The sequence below is a fragment of the Pteropus vampyrus genome, unplaced genomic scaffold, assembly GCF_000151845.1.
Source record: "Pteropus vampyrus isolate Shadow unplaced genomic scaffold, Pvam_2.0 Scaffold70, whole genome shotgun sequence".
Taxonomy (NCBI): Eukaryota; Metazoa; Chordata; class Mammalia; order Chiroptera; family Pteropodidae; genus Pteropus; species Pteropus vampyrus.
Window position 1 is genome coordinate 5,603,470 of NW_011888851.1, and position 18,105 is coordinate 5,621,574.

The following is an 18,105-nucleotide window of genomic DNA, read 5'->3' on the forward strand; positions in this document are numbered from 1 at the left end:
AGGGTTCTGTTCTTGGCCCTCTTCTATTCTGTATTGTCTCTTACAAGAAGATCTCAACTAGATTCACTTATTTACAACTAGCTCCAGAATTTATATCTCTAGCTCCAATCTCACCACCTGAACTCTGGGCTCATTATATCCAAGGACTTCCTTGACCTCTCCCACTTGAATGACTGACATCTCTAGTGGAACTCTTCATTAAATTACAGCCTGCTCATCAAAAAGCTAATACTTCCCCCAATAAATATGGGCATCTATCCACTTGCATAAGTCACAAATCTAGTTAGTCTTGATTTACCTTTCCATCATTTCTTATCATCTAATCTATCATCAAGTCCAAATGACTCAACTTCCAAAATATATTACCAAATCTTCCACTTCTAACATGTTAGTTCATGCCATCATCATGTACTGTTTGAACTATAACGACGGTTTTTTGAATGCCTTCCTTGCTGGCTTTTTTATTTTCCTTTAGTCATACCATACCATTCTCTGCTCAAGATTCTCCAATGGATTATAATTGTCCTTAAAACAAAATATATCATTGCCTGTTATCTTAAATCTGCAAGTTTACATGTATATGCTTTGGTCCCTGTCTACTTCCTTGCACTCATTTTACTCTTCTCTTCCACTATACTTAACCTATTTGTCTTCTCTTTTTAGAAAATACCAAGCTTGTTCTACCCTTAAAGTCTTTGTATTAGTTATCCCCTGTGATCTCGCTTTGGATATCTCTTGCATTTCATATATCAGCTCAAATATCTTCAGAGAGGCTTCTTTGATCACCCAGCCTCTAGTAGGACTCTGTCTAATCACCATCTTTCACATAATCCTGTTTAGTTTCTTCTCCCAAGGAAGTATAAGCCCCATCAGAGCAGGTTCCTTGTGTGTCCATCTCCAACACCTAGAATTGTGCCATGGCATAAAATAGGTGCCTAGTAACATTTCCTAACTAAATAAATGACAAATAGATTTGAGGTGGAAAAGCCTGAAACATCTGTTAAGAGGCTATTGTAATGGTGTAGGTAAAAGAAAACAATTGCCTGGACTAAGACTGTGGCAATGAGAAATGAGAAGAGGGAGAGGGCAGAGACCTTAGGAGGCAGATGGCAGAAGGTGGTAATAACTATCTGTGGAAGAAACGGGAGCTAGTCTTCTCACACATCCAATAACATCCCATGTCACCTCCCTTTCACTTCCTCTAATTTAGATTTTTTTCCTGGTGAAGAATTCCTGGACATCTTTTTTCATGTTGAAGACTATACTGCATCTACACATTTTCTTTTGTAGAATACTACTTCTTCTCTTTAACATTTTTTTCACAAAACTAGTGTCCTTTCTCTTTAATTATGTCCTTACAACTAAGCCCTCTGCAAAGTCTCAATAATGACCATAACAACGTTTAAGGATTATCTTTGGGCCTTCATTATTCTTTACTCTGACTGAATTCATTCATTCACTTAAAAAAATGAAGTTTATTTGTTAACACACAGTTCTCTGATGTTGAGAAACTCAAATCTAGTAGTGGGAAAGTTAAATTTTAAAAAAATCAATGCAACAGATTGATACTTACTTTAATAATGGTAAATCCAAACCCCCAAAGCAGAATGCAGGAAAGTCAGGCATTTATAGTTTATCCTTCACAAACTGATAAGTTTTTGCTCTAAAACAGGTCTGATCACATTTCTCCCTTCTTAAAACCTTTAGTCCTCCAATATTAAAAATTTAAAGTGGAAACAACTATACATCTACTGTGATCTGGCTTCATCCAATTCTGTGGCCTTATCTCCCTTCACTTCGCCACTTACCATGCACTTCAATAGCTAATGTGCTAAATGACATTTAAGTTTTGCACATTTTGCTAATATTATTTCCTGTCTTTGAAATGCTTGACTTCTTCCTTTTTTTTAACCTTTCAAAATTATAATCATCTTCAAAGACCCAGTTCAAATGCTAGCTCCTTTAAAGCCAGTCAAAATTTTTACTAACTTCTAATTTTTCTTATATTTCTGTTTAAGTTCTTGTTTCATTGTCCTTTATATATTACAGGTTTTTCTTTACATACTTGCTTCCTCATTAAATGACAAGCTATTTGAGAGTAGGGGGCCATATCCTATTCATTTTGTATTCCCACATTAGTTTTCAAATAAAGTTGGTGCAGTGACTGTTGACTTATACCATGCTTGCTGAATCCTTGATCAGTGGCTCCCAAACAATCATATATATATATGATTATATATAAATGTATATATATGCGTTATTATGTAATGATTATATGTAAATCAAAAGTATGATTATATGTAAATACATACATACAAAATATATGTATACTTATGTTGTATACATATAAGGTGTACACAAATACAATATACATCTACACCTATTTAAACACTATCCTTGGTTTTCCTATTTCACTGTGGGTCAATGTTAACTTTGTCACAGACCATCACAGCATGGCCTACCAGGCACACTGACACTCTTAGATCATAGTCTGCTATGCTTCCATATAATATCCAACAGCTACGTTGCTTCCACATTGCACTGGGCACAGTACTAGGTACTTTAAATATATCACCTCGTGAATGGAATTAGTGTCCTTTTACGAAGAAATATAAGAGAGATAATCTCTCTCTTTGCCATATGAGGTTATAGTAAGAAGGCAGCTGTTACAAACCAGGAAGTGGGCCTTTACCAGACACTGGTTGTCAGGTGCCTTTATCTTGGACTTCCAGCCTCTAGAACTGTAAGAAATAAATGTTTATTTTTCAAGCCCCCCACTCTATGATATTTTTGTTATAGCAGTCTGAACTAAGACAACTGCCAATAAGAACATTTCCCCTAAATCTCATAATCTTTAAAGTGTCATCTAAGAAAGCCATGCAAAGTATAGGTAATATACATTAATCATAAATCTGAAAGAAATCTTACTATAACCAATAATCTAATAAAAAGAAAGTGTGCTAAAAATAGTTGCTTCTTTAATTCACTAAATTATGATGTAATAAAAATGAATATCTGGGGAATACATGTATATAAGGCTAATAGATTCTGAAAAAAAATGACCTCAGGATAACAAAGCATACAACAAATATGTACTGCGATAATTATATCCCGACCTATGATTACATATAATAACACACAGAAAAAGAATAGAAAAATTTGTCTACTCTTGTTTGCATTATTAGAAAATTACTTTTTTATAAAGTGGCATAATAGTAAATATAAAAACAGTGGTCAACGTAAAACATAAAATTGTGGAATTATTTTTTTCTCTAGTAATACGATAGCCAACTCTTAATGACATGATATGTTGTTTGTTCTACATAGTAGGGATTTTACTTCTTTCTTCATGGAACAATTGATAGACACATACCAACAGTGGGGAAAAACTCATTTTGCTTAAATATCAAGTACAGACCATTTTTATCAACTCTTGATCTGGACAAGTATTAAAACATACATAAGAATGAAAATAGATGCTCAATAAAATTAGAATGAGTTTAGAAATGGAGACCATTATAATGCAACTTAAAATATCAAACAATATTAACTATATGAAAGCTACACTACTGAATTTTGTGATTTTTGTTCTTGATTATTTTCCCTTAATAAGAACAATTTATTTTTAAAATTCTTTAAAATTTTTTAATACATTAGAAATGTTATATAAATCATTCTCTTAATATTAAGTATTATTTATGTTATTTTACAAAAAGGTCATTTTATGTCTATAAGACAAATGATTAGTACTAGAATTTTAAATAAGATTTATCTGACAATATGGTTACGGTGAATGGGAATCTGGACTTAGATATTTAATCACACACTAAGTACTTTTATACATTTAACTTAGAAATATTTTCAGCATATATAAATTTTTCTTTGCTGCAACTCATCTATGTTATCATATTATTCTTAACTATAAAGATTTTTTTCCCATAAAAAGTATACAACTATATCACTACCTTCTGTGAAATAGCGATTTTAACTTCTTCTTGGAATGCTTCAATTTGCTTTTTCTTCTGTTCAGTCAATTGCTTTAGTTCATTTATGTTCCCCTGTAGTTGCTGTTCTTCTTTTTCCTTTTGTTTTAAAGTATTCTGGGCCTGTACGACTTGTCCCTGCATTGAATTGAGTTCCAACTTCAACTGATGAGAAGTCTAAAAGAAAATAAAATGTGTTTAGCATTAATTTATTCATTCAGCACACATTTACTGAGTATCTACTACATGCCAAGTACTATTCTAGGTAGAAACTAGTGAGCCTGTTGGCCAGAGTTATCAGTAGTAAACCAAAAGAAAATCTCTGCCTTCATGGTGCCTACCTTCTTTTTAATTTATGATTATAAATTTGGGTAGAGCCTGTAAATAAACTAGATAGTATTCCCTTGTATCATAGACAATAAGGGTACCAACATTAATCTTTAGATTATTGTCTTTCTAGAATACTCTCAAAATGCTAACTGAGCCTCTTGCCCACAGGTTTTTTTGTTTGTTTCCAAAATACTATTTAATACTAAATTAAATTTAGTGAGGAGACATTGGTTAATAAAACTATATAGGTTTCAAGTGTACAATGCAATAATACATCATCTGTATATTGCATTGTACCCAAAGTTATGGTTAATCAGAAAGAAGAGCTCCATATTAACTATGATAAAACTCAAATCGCTTCTGGCAAATATGTTTAGTATCTGTCTAAAGACAATAAACTACATTATACAATAGTTTCTTCTAGAGAAATGGGACATATTTTGCCACTACCTTGTTTTTACAATCTATTAGCATTCCTTTCTGTTCAAAATTAGATATACAGAAGTCACACAGGTTCCTCTGTGGCCAAAGTGAACTGCTCTTATTTCCTACCCTTCCAGCCAAAGTCATGTTTTCGAGTTTTATGTATATTTCATTAACAGCCTAATTTGAGTATTTGATCATATTCAAAGTTACTTTTTTAAAAGTTTCAATGCTACATACAAATGCTTCAGCTTATTTACAACATAAATATTTTTGTGCAAAACAGGAGTCAGGTAACATAACAGTAATGATGATTATGTTATGATAACCAATAATAATAGCTAACAATATGAGCATTTATTTTGTTACGGTCAGTGTTCCAAGCACTTTGAAATATATTAACCCATTTATTTCTCACTATTATCCTGTGACGCGATTCTATTATTAGCCTCATTGTACTGCTGAGGAAACTGGAGCACAGAGATTAAGTAATCTACCTAAAACAAGGTGAGACAACATAGCTAATAAATGGCACAAACAGGATATACTTCTAGACAATCTGGATTCAGAGCTTGGGCACTAAGCCACCATAACTTCATATTAAAGACTTGTCAGGACTAAGTTTTGCTGCTTTATCAAATCAGATCTTTAGATTGCTACACGCTTGGACTATAGTTGCTACACATATATCTTCAGAGAATAACAACTATATATTATAACCATTACTCATTTGCTTGTTTTTGATGGAAATAGAAGCCTTAACCATAAAAAAAAATCTCTTGATTATTATACAACTGTTATCCAAATACATCATTAATATAAATGACTATGAAATAAAGAGCCCTTAAAAGGTCATTTCTATGGAAAGCCTACCAAGATTTTTTTCCAACAATAATAATATTCCTTAATCTAGATTATCTAATTATAACCAAATAGTTAATCAACTCAATTTTCTATCTTTATTAATTATAACCTTCAATTTGGGGTCTTTTATTATAAACTTGCTTAAATTGTTTTAGTAATAGGTAGAACAGAAATGACAATTTGAAACTATGTATATATAATTCATTATATTTCAGAGAAATAAATCTTCCATTGATTTAAGTATCAGTGTAAAAATATTTTTAAAATATAAAGACCTTATTATGCTTTACATATTTTATGTTACAGAAAAAAGAAAATCTTACTTCCTTCTCCTTTTCAAGTGACTTTTTCAGTTCATTCTGTTCCTTAAGTGTGCTTTCCATCTGCACATGAAATTGATGCTTTAATTCTTTGCAAGTTTTTTCCTAAAAAAATGGAAACTACATTATGCAGAAAATATTTGTAGTAAGTTTAAGAAGTTTTGTTTATAAGCTTAGTAAGATCCACATAAGGAAGTAAACTAGAATCACTGATTGTTTAAGATGGGATAGAATCTTCCATTTCAATTATAAAAACAGGCAAATATTATAGCAGTAAAGGGGGAGAGACAGGAAAAGACTAAGAGATAATATTTAGATAATATTTTAGAATACTTTTATGTCACAAAATTAATTATAATTAACTTATCATGCAATTTTAAAAGTAGAATAATCAGCTTCAAAAAATTAAGGCAAGGAAAATTTTTAACAGAAAGTATTAAAACAATAAATAAAAAATAACCACATAATTTAAGAGGGAAGATGTACAGATAAAATATGTTTTCAACAAACAGAAAAGAACATAAAGGTAACATACTAACATCATATGTTTTTTACACTACTAAATACTTTCACTGACCTTCATATTGAGAAAAAAGAATTTTCCTTTCTCTGTTACTCTGTGCTATTCTGGGTTAAAATATTTCTGAGAATACATTCCCTTTTAAACATTTCCCGAGACAGACTTTTTTTCTCATTAGTTTAAATGGACTTTATGATATTTCTAAGACATAGTATTTTCCAGAGTTTTAGAATATTAAATAAAGATTAGAAAGTTTATAGTACCGGAATTAAAAGAGCCCTCAAGATCTTTCTGGTCTTTTTTTTTTTTTTCCAGACAAGTGCATAATGTTTCAACTAGTAGCTATATCTCTGTGGAAATCTCCCTGAGGACAAATCTCTCTTCCCAAATCTCACATAATACCAGCAATAGAGAAAGATTGTATATTCACCTGCAATTTTCTAGGCCTTTGGAAAATTACACATACACATGCCAATATATATTTTTTTAGGTTAAAAAAATTCCTTTCCTCATACAACCTATTTAAAATCATTTAAATGCAGGATGAAAAGTCAACAATGAATTAAGCAGAAAAATCAGTATATTTTAAATAAAAATCACTCTACCTAAGAAAGTAAATGTAAACAACTAACCAAATCTAATATAGCAGCCTTTCCTTTCTGATTTTCTTTTTCAAATTCACTTTTGGAGTTCTTCAAAGAATCAGAAACTTTTGATAATTTCTCTTTTGCTGCAGAAAGCTCTGCCATTAGAGTTTCTTTCTCCGTCTTTACTTTTTGTAGTTCTGTTACTGCTATTTGCATTTTGTTATTCAATTCCTTGTGCTGCATCTTCGCATCTTGACTTAAATTTTCAATTTCTTTTTCAAGAATTAGTTTTTCTTCCTCTTGCTTGGTAAGTGTTTGCTTAATATTTTCAAGGGCTTCAGATTTTTTCTGTAGGTCCAAATTTGTACTGGATACTCTAAATATTCAAGAAACAATTTTTAAACAATAATGCATGATTCCCCATCCTTAATTTACCATTTGAAATTAATAATTATAATTTACCATTCAAAATTAACAAATAAATTATTATTATTAACTTTCTTATGTAGTTAAGAAGTAAAAATGTCATAAGAACACACAACCAAAAAAAAAACGCCTTAAAAATGCCTTAAAAACACCTATATAATGTTGTCATTTGCCAGATGACAATGATTTTCCTCAAGTCAAATAAGTTAGTGGTGAAGCTAAGACTACATAAGCCTCCTGACTTAATCCAGTCTTGTGTACCACAATGGATCCCTAAAGAAGACTGTACATATAGCAGACCCTCTAATCTACAACAGCAAGAAAAGTTTTCCATGTACCCTAAAGAACCTATTTATTGTATTAGAATCCAAGCACATAGATAATTTTGCCTCTTTTCTTAAAAACATAAAACACATTATGTGCTTGATAGGTCTTAAACATCAAAACACTTAAGGTTAACCCAGAAATAATAAATTAAATAAATAAAAGAAATATTTCATTTCAAATGGAAGACAAAAGATTTACTTTAACCCAAGAGCCTAGCAGATTATATAGTGATTTGTTATCATTTCTCTGCCATAACTGTTTTACACCTGAATGAATAAGCTAGAAGAATGAGGGAATGAAGGTACCGCTTTAGGAAAATTAAAGACTTTTGTCATTTTCATAAAAGTAATAAAATTATATACATATTATACACTAAAAAACACACATTAAATATCAACCATTTTTAAAAGTGAAAATAAAACCAGATGCAAAGTAATAATATTTCTTGAATGCATACTATTTCCAAGGTACTTTATAATCAGTATACATTCAACAATATGTTAAAGAGAGGTCGCTGAAAGATGTACTAGCCACATATTTGAAGCTGGGTATTAACACAATATCAGGCCTTAAAATTTTCCAAATTTTAGTCTGAGAAAGTTACCTTTACTTTTTAAAAAGCAGCTAGAAAAGATGAAGCTAAGTACATTTATAGGATACTGTACCTCACCAATTTTTAGAGGTCTAAATAGAAAAATCATTACACTAATATTATTTTTACCATTTTAATATAGTTCTGTCAAGAAATGCTAAAATTAGGAGTTGACATATTTTTTACTATGCTACTTAATTTTTCCATAGATAATTATTATAAAATCAAAAGATTATGTGAATCAAAGAAGGCAAACAGAAATAATGTAAAACTGGTTTTTTTTAAAAAAAAAAAGTTACTACAGGAAGTAATAAATAAATCTACAATCATAGCTGAAAACTTTAACACCCCTTCCTCAGAAACTGATAGAAGAACCAGAACAAAAAGAAAAAAAAAAAAATGGCAAGGATATAGAATAGAACATTATCAATCACCTTGACCCAATTGATAGTTACAGAACACCTTATCCAAAAACACAGAGTATACATATGTGCGCATGGAAAATTAACAAAGATAAACCATACACTTGGCCCTAAATAAGACAGTTTGAAAAGTCTAAATTTTACTCAGTGTATTCTCTGACCACTAAGGAATTAAATTAGAAATCAATAACATAAGATATCTAGAAAAGCCCAAACAGTTGAAAAATAAACAACATATTTCTAAGTCATCTATGCATCAAAGAAGATATCACAAATGATATTAGAAAATATATTAAAATATACAGTAATAAAAATACATTGTAAGATGTGAGTTGGAGGGAAAGAGTTGGATGCATAGATGCCCATGAGCCTTGAAAAAGAGGAGCCCTGTACCCTGTTATTTGGGCTGAGTCCTGGGATCAGGGGTGGATATAGTCAAATCCCAGATATGTTTACTCAGCCTTCCTTTCATACGTAATACTCTAGAAATGCAAGATCCCACAAAAGAAATGTTTGCATAAAGTATATAGGCAAAAAAAGATCTTAGTAATAAAAGGTTTTTCTACCCCAATATGATATGGAAACCTCTGAGTGAGTTCTGAACCATGAGATTAAGAACACAGAATGAAAATAGGTCCACTTCCATTAAGCCCATTACAAATGGAAAGAACCATTGGGCCTATAGGAGCCTTGAGAAAGAAAACAAGCACCAACACAGATGTGATCTTCATGGACCAATGACTAGGTTTCAAAGGTAACAAACCATTCAGTGGGTGAAATAAAAGATCAGATGTGCTCCACAAATACATAGGCACTGGAAACTATGATGTTAACAGAAAAAATGTCATTTGAGGTTCAAAATGTACCTCAATATCCTCAAATTCAAAGTATCAGGACCTAATTTACTAGATGTGAAAACAAGACATTTTTCATTATCATTCCTAAAACAAAGATGAAACCATGAAGATGTAAAAAACTTATTTATCATTAACTCTGTGGTTTTATTACTAGTGAGAGTCAAGGACCCCAATCTCCCTTGACACAGATGAAGTATGTCAACTCTATCTGAGTGGCCTCTTCGGCATTTAGAGACAAAGTGTACTGAAATGTGACTGGTCATAGACCTCCTATGAAGACACCCAAATAAATGGGATGGAACTGATTTTATTCGTCAAAATTCTGGTGAGTTAGGTGTCCACTAAAAATCTCATGGGAAAAACTAATCCAACAATTAACATCAAAAACAAGCTAGGCAAGAAATTAATTCTACCTTAAGACTGAAGGAAAGATGTCCCCAATTCAGCACTTTTGTGGCTATATGGCATGCATCCAGAGGCACATACCCTCTCTGACTCAAAGACATTTGATATTTCATTTACCAATGAATCTTTTAGAGTCTTAATATCTTCTAAACTAATTTATCCTTATATTAAGGGCTGTCATGAGCCCATTGAACACTTAGTGTAAATGAGAAAAAGGGTAATCTTCATCAAGATAATTTATTCCATCTGTTGAAAAACTCAAATTATACTGATTTTATTAGAATAAAGACACATAACTACCATCTACAGAAATCTGACATCTACTATACAACAAAATGCAAAGGGGGTGAGAAACTGAGAAAAAGACTATAAAAAGTGGACAGTCAGAGGGAAGCTTTCACATTAAGAAGCTATAAAAAGAAGAGCAAACTAAACCCAAAGCCTAAGGAAGAAAATACTAAAAATAAGGGGAGAAATAAATGAAATAGAAAATTGACAAAGAAAATTAAATAAAAACTTTTTTAAATAAAATTTAATTAATTAATTGATCGAAAAAAGAGAGAACACATTACCGCTATTAAGAATGATAATGAGACATCACTACAAATCCTATAAGACCTTAAAAGTATAATAATATTATGAATAGCAATATATCAATAAATTTGAAGTTTAGATGAAATTTAAAAATTCCTTGAAAGACACGTTACCAAAACTGACTCAAGAAAAAAACATTAGAAAATAAAAATATCCCTGCAACTAATAAATAAATTGAACCCCAAATTAAGAAGCAACCCAGAGACAGAACTTTAGGCCAGTGGGTTCACTGGTGAATTCATTGGTAAATTCAATCAAATATTTAAGAAATAAATAATATCTATCTTATACAAACTCTTTCAGAAAGAGAAAGAAATATTGTCAATTCCTTTTTAAGACCAACATAACCATGAATCTAAAACCCTGACGATGATATTAAAAGGATCTTGAGAGTATTATGCTAGGTGAAACAAGTCAGGTGGAAAAGAACAAGAATGATATTATTTCAGTCATATGTGGACTATAAAACAGAAAACAACAAATAAACAAACAAAACTCACGGACATAGACAATAGTACCAGAGGGGAAGGGGACAAGAGAAGATTGAAGAGTGTAAAGGGGGTCAAATATATGGTGACAGAAAGAGACTAAACTTTGGGTGATGAGCACACAATGCAATATACAGATGATGTATTATGGAACTGTATACTTGAAACCTATATTATCTTATTAACCAATGTCATCTAAATAAATTTAATAATAAACCAATAAATAAGTAAGAACATTATAAACCTCCTCCTTAAGTAGTTTAGCTTACATTTCTTTCTCCATTTAAATGATCATCATGAATGTACAGAAAATTCTAAATAAGGTATTATTAAATTAAATATAGCAATATATAAAAAAGAATAAGACAGGATAATTAAATGGGATTTACCCCAGGTAAGTAAGATTGGTTTAATATTTAATAATCAATCAATGTAACTCACCATATTAACAGAATAAAGAAGAAAAACTGTATAATCATATCAAAAATGCAGAAAAAGAAGTTGATTGATAAAAACGTTTTTAATGAAAACTACTATAGAAAGGAATGGTCCTCAATCTGATAAAGAATTCAGGAAAAACCAACAGCTAACCTCTAAGTTAATGGTGAAATATTTAATGTTTCCTGTCTAAGACTGGGAACAAAGCAAGGATGTCCACTATTACTATTTACATTAAAAATTTTACCGGAGGTGTCAGCCAGCAATAAATCAAGAAAAAGACCTAAAGGCCTACGGAATGAATAAAAAAGGAAGTAAAGCTGTTGCTATTCATAGAAAACATGACTGTCTACACATAAAATTCTAAGGACTCTACAAAATAACTATTAAAAAAAAGTAAATTTAACAATGTTAAAGCGTAGAAAGTCAATATGTAAAACTCAACTGTATATTTATACTAGCCATAAGAAATCAGGAAATTAAATGTAAAAAATACTCCCATTTATAATAGCATTGAAAAACATAAAATAGAAATAATTTAACAAAAAATGTGCAAGATCCCTATTTTAAAAACAACAAAATGTTGCTGAGAAAAATTAAAGACCTAAATAGATGAAGAAATATACCATATTCATGGATTAAAAGACTAAATATAGTTAAAATGTTAATTCTTCCCAGACTCATATACAGATTCACTGCAATTCCAATCAAAACCCAATCATTTTATTTGTAGAAATGGGCAAGTTAATACTAAAATTTATATGGAAAAGCAATGAATTTAAGAGTCAAAACAATCTTTAAAAAATGTTAAGTTAGAAAAGTGATACAACTTGATATCAAGATCTACTACAAAAGTACAAAAATCAATACAGGATGGTTACTGGTGTCAAGATACCATGAGACACACAGACTAATGGACAGAAGAGAGTCCACAAATAGACCTACATATATTAGGTAAATTGCTTTTGACAAAGTTACCAAGGCAATTCAATGAGAGAAAAAAATGTTTTATCAACAAAGGATACTAAAACAACTTAATGATGTATGGGCAAAAAGGTGACACTGGACTCCTACCTCGCACCTCACACAAAACTAAGTTCAAGGTGAATACTAGACCTAAATGTAAAAATTAAAACTATAAAACTTCTAGGAAAAAAAAAAAAAAGTAACAGAATTCTTCATAAAGCCTGAGAATAGGCAAATATTTCTTAGCAAGAACACAAAACACTAAACATAAAAGAAAAATTGAATTTAACCAAATTTAAGACTTGTATTTATTGAAAGATACCACCAAAAAATGTAAAGCAAAACTGTTAGGGAAAAAAAGGCTTGAAAATGTGTCATATATATAGACAATCTGCCAAAATGTTTCACAAAGCTAAAACAGATCATTTGTTATAAGAAAGTATCCATTCCCTACTTGGTACAGTACCTCAAAGCAGAAGCTTGACTGTTCTGGGCGATATATATAAACACCCCTCTATTGGTTAATTTACATTAATTTTTTCAAATTGGTGAATAACTCGAAACAACTGGTTCAACCCAGAGAAGTGTGTACCATATTACTGTTGAAATTAAATGCCTCAAATTTTCAGTCCTTTCTAGTGAAAGTAAATTTAACAATATTATGATGGCTTTATTTTTCATCCACATTAACATCAGCAGTTTATAAAATCAAGACAAAGAAACATTTAATAAATCTTTAAGCGCTGTGATAGCAAAATCAAAATCTAAAAGAAATTTTAATACTTAGGTTATAATCTTCTCCCTTAAGTTGTTTAGCTTACATTTCTTTCTCCATTTCAAGTTGTTTACTCAGCTCTGTGGCTCTAAGCTCTAAATCCGTGTTTAGCTGTCTTTGCTGTTGTAGATCTTGCAAGGCTTGCTCCTTGCTTGCTTTAATGTCAAGAGTATCGGCTTCTAGTTTCTATGGAAGAAATATAACATAGTAACCATTTTAATATCAATAAATATTATTATTAAATATTATAATGCTTTTGTTTTATACCCAATTGGTATTGACACAACAAAAAAAAAAAAAACATAAAATATTTGTTATAATAAAAAGTACATGCTGAAGCCATCACTGAGTAAAGCAGCTATTTATCTTAGAATCTTTCAGAGGAGCAAGGAGCAGGCTTTACACATGACAGACAGTCACCAAGTTTTTACTTTTTAAAATTATCTCTGAATATAAAAACAGACTTGAAATAATTATATTTATAAAGTGGAGAAAATCTCTAACTCAAGTATGAAAAAACTAAGTAAATAGTTCATATATGGGCCCACTTAAAATATATTCTTTTTTACCCACAGTTAACAATACTGATGTAATTGTAGATACTCAAAACTAAAATAAAGCTGTCATGTCATCCTTCACATTTATACCTATTGACCCTAAATATAAAGCCAACTAAATTCGTGATTTTGCTTCTTTAATCTCTTGATCTAGAGATTGTTCTTCATAGTGTAGTTTATGTCTCTTACATTACATATAACTGTATGTATTTTTACAAATTTATAAAACAAACTGTTAAATATAGGCTGAATATCTATAAGCAATGCATATTCCTGTATAGTTGTAACAATTTTGCACCCTAAATATTTTATAAACTAATCTAGGTACCTGTGCCTCTTACTCAACACTTACATGGGATAGTTGATGTAACTAATATTAATTCTATAAAATATATTGATATTAGACATATGGAATACTTCCTAAATAATCATTATAAAATGTTAAAGATCTGATCATCACAACAGACATTATTGGTTCTAAAGAAATATTTTTAAAAGAGATCCAAATAGAATTCTCATTATATACTTTTCAGTAAAATAGTTTTTCTATTCTTTCAACCATTATATAAAGTTGTCATTACTATTACCATAAAGAAAGGAAAAAAGAACCCATAAACAGAATTGTAAATGTAATTTTCCTTCCATATTATACTGGTGTGAATACATATATATCTATATAGCGATACATCTATATATCTATACACAAACACGCACATATACATATCCCATGATTGTATAATCATACAGAAGTGCTTCATCTGATTGCGAAGGTATAACATATAACAATTAATAAGTCTATATATATAGTTTATATATGTGTGTGTACTTATATATATTAACTTGAGAAATTTTTGTTTAACTGATAGTAATTCCAATGCAAAGGACAAAGGACTCAGGTAAAATCCTTCTCTGATATGTATGGTCATTCAATCTCTTTAGTAAATCAACACATTCACTTGGAGTTGTGTTAAAGTAAGAAGCAGTCTACCATAGAGTAAATTTATTATGAAATTAGAAACAAAATCCAAAGGATATAAATGTACAGTTAAAAAAAGGAAGAAGTCTACCATATCTTCAATATTATATTGGAATAAGGAGGTAAGGAGATGGGAATAATAGAACAAAAGAGACTTCACAATAACAAAAAAATAAATTCCCTATAATTACAGAGTAATCCCTGGTTGGAGATGGGAATGATAGAACAAAAGAGACTTCACAATAACAAAAAAATAAATTCCCTATAATTACAGAGTAATCCCTGGTTGATCGTCTCTGTAATACACATTACAATGGAACCAGTATATATGTTAACTGTCATTTATAAAAGCTACCCATTAATGAAGAAATTAAAAGTCAGGTGAAATTAAAATTAAAACATTAAAATTACAAGCAATATTTTAAAATTTTACATCACAACTTCACCTTTGTTTGTAAATTTAAAATCTTTGATTCCATTAGGTCATCAATTTCATTGCTAAAGCCATAGAAAATATGGCTAAATTCAATTTCTTTTATACAAACCTTAATTTGACCTTCTAATTCTTCAGTTTTCTGTTCTAAAGAGAGATGTTTCTCTTTATATTCTTTAAGATGACTTTCCAGCTGACTGCAATGTTCTTGCTTTTCCTGCAACTTTGTAGTAACCTGATCCAACTGAGTAGTGATCTTATTTAACTCCTATAGAGAAGTAAAATTGAAGAAAACTTAGGTAAGGTTTACTTTATTGTAGTGCCAATGTTTGGTCATAGTAAAATTGAAAACTCTAATTTTATTTAAGAAACTATTCGGAGTAAAATCACAAAAGCTAATGGTAATTCAGTGGTTACATTTATCCACCAATATAAAGCACCTGAACTGAGGTTGTACATAGTCTGAGATACTAAGTTTATATGCCTAACAGTGCAATAACTTTTTCTAGGAAGCCAAAAGAGACAACAGAATAATAAGCTAATAGTAAAATAAGAGTTTTATAATTAAATGTTTTAAATGTTTAAGTCACCATTTGTTAAAATAACATTTTTTAATATATATGTATATAAATAATTATGATACAACTATGATACTTGTTGAATTCATTTGGAATATCTAGTAACACAGATAACCACTACTTGTTCTCATAACTTTCCTTCCAGTCTTCTCTGTATGTTAGTTTCTATTTTTCAATTTGTACTACTTTTAAAATAAAAACAGAATCTCACTTTACATACTGTTTTACTGTAAACACCTTTGTTGTTACATAACAATATATCATGAAACTGTAATTTTCTAAAATAGCATTATACTTGACTGCATAAATTTCCATTCTATTGACACAGACCATTTTTATCCAACTATCCTATTTTAAATTCTTAAATTACTACTAAACTTTACGTATTTATTAACAGAAATGCAAACAGCATCCTTAAAGCTGTGATTATTCCCTTAAAATAAAGAACTAAAAGTGAGTTTAAAAATATGAAAAATCCTAAAGTTCTTGAAATAGATCGCCAAACAGCTTCCCCTACCACCATCAAAAGGTTGAACTACTCACTAGCATTGTATACTACTCACTAGCATTGTATAAAAGTGGCTCGTTCTTCTACACCCTCTCCAATCCTTCCAGTGTTAAGTACATACACATTTTCTCAATAAGGGTATATTCTACTATTGTCTTAATTTGCGACTGATTCTTAATGAACCTGAACATTTACTAATATGTATTTTGATCATTTACTTTTTCATAGGTTCACTTATTTCTTATGTAAAAGTATTTTAAATATCAAGGATATTAACCCTTCATCAGACATACTTTGGAAAATGTTTTATTCTTTTGCTCTTTGCTTCAGAATTTTGTTAGTAATATTTTTGGCAGATAAATTTTAAACTTTTATGTAGTTATTCTTATAATTTTTCCATTATAGTTTCTGGCACTTGATCTTATGCTTAGAAAACACATTCCAGATGTGTTTAGCAATAATGTAAGTAAAAAGCAAGCTGCAGTACAACATATATAGTCATTTTTGTGCTTAAATGAAAAACATCTGAGTGTGTATGTGTGTGTATATGCATACACACATTTGTTCAATGCTTATAGAAATCTGGAAGGATACATACCAAATTTAATAGCAATCATTCCATCTAAAGAAGAAAACAGGATTGGGGTTTAGGGTAAATATAGAAAATAGTTTTGTTTTGTTAACCTGATATACTACTACATTGTTTTAAAAAAATTGTACTAACAACTGGTATTACTTCTCAGATAAAAAATAAATTTTAAAAGTTCCTACCTTGTAAGAATAATCTACCAGGTTTTTGACCTTGGCCCTAAGTAGGATACTTTCGCTTTATCAAGGTTTTGAGAAAGATAACTTCTATATTCCCTCCAGCCCCACTTACTCCTACTCCCAAAAAAAGAGAGTAATTCTTATTATTAAGATGGAATACATGTTGCTCTTTTCTGCTTCCAAGTAGTAAGTCTACCTGGGTCACGGCCCAGATTGTTTACTAAAATCAGGTGTAGAAGTTTGTCTCTCTTTCCCAGTCACGGCACTTGATGGGATGAAGCCAGATTTTAACAATTAAGAATGAATATTTCAGCTCCACAACGAATTTTAGATGCAGGGGGAAATATTAAAAAGCCCAGCCATGGCTGCGCTACAGTTGAGCTTATCAAAAACAAAAATGATATTTTTATCTTCATTTGTCTTACTTCTGCACCTACCATTCAACTGGTTCTCAGGAAGAAATTAAAGGGAATAAGCAAGTCAAGCATAATGTTATATAAAACTAAGTATCATCCTTATACATGTTTGAAATTAACTTATCTACCAGAACATGAGGTTATGGCATGAACTGCATCAGGTTCCCTCTACCTGCTGTTTATCTTGTAATGCATTCTGGGCTGTGTCCAAATGATTTTGAAGATCTGCTCTTTGAGCTGTTTTTGCTGCTTCTGCTGATAGCAACAATTCAGTTTTGGCTTTAATCTGTAACAAAATTTATAAGTCATTTAATCAATACTTAGTTCTCAATTTCCCCTTGACTGAACATACATTGCTTTTGTCACTAAATAGTTTTAAAAGTTAAGTCCTTTGGCAAAAAAACATAAGAATTTAAACACTAAAAAATAAGTATGTGATAATCCCCCAGTTTGAGTAGGGGAGAAGACTTCTAATAATATTTGGATAAATGATGAAAAGGTGTCTCTATATGCCACCAAAACACTTCTCTTTCTCTTAAATTGGACGTCCAC

At 30.4% G+C, this 18,105-nt stretch overlaps 1 protein-coding gene across 1 annotated transcript in view; it reads right to left on the reverse strand.

Moving 5' to 3' along the window:
• The window catches only part of EEA1 (early endosome antigen 1), a 107,734-nt gene that overhangs the window by 17,627 nt on the left and 72,002 nt on the right, over positions 1–18,105 (reverse strand). Inside the window, exons 15-20 of the mRNA XM_011361808.2 lie at positions 17,726–17,839; positions 15,396–15,551; positions 13,364–13,503; positions 7,073–7,403; positions 5,924–6,025; positions 3,966–4,160 (exon numbers count right to left, since the gene is read on the reverse strand). Of these exons, the coding sequence (XP_011360110.1) occupies positions 3,966–4,160; positions 5,924–6,025; positions 7,073–7,403; positions 13,364–13,503; positions 15,396–15,551; positions 17,726–17,839 (1,038 nt within the window). The remainder of the gene's footprint in view (positions 1–3,965; positions 4,161–5,923; positions 6,026–7,072; positions 7,404–13,363; positions 13,504–15,395; positions 15,552–17,725; positions 17,840–18,105) is intronic.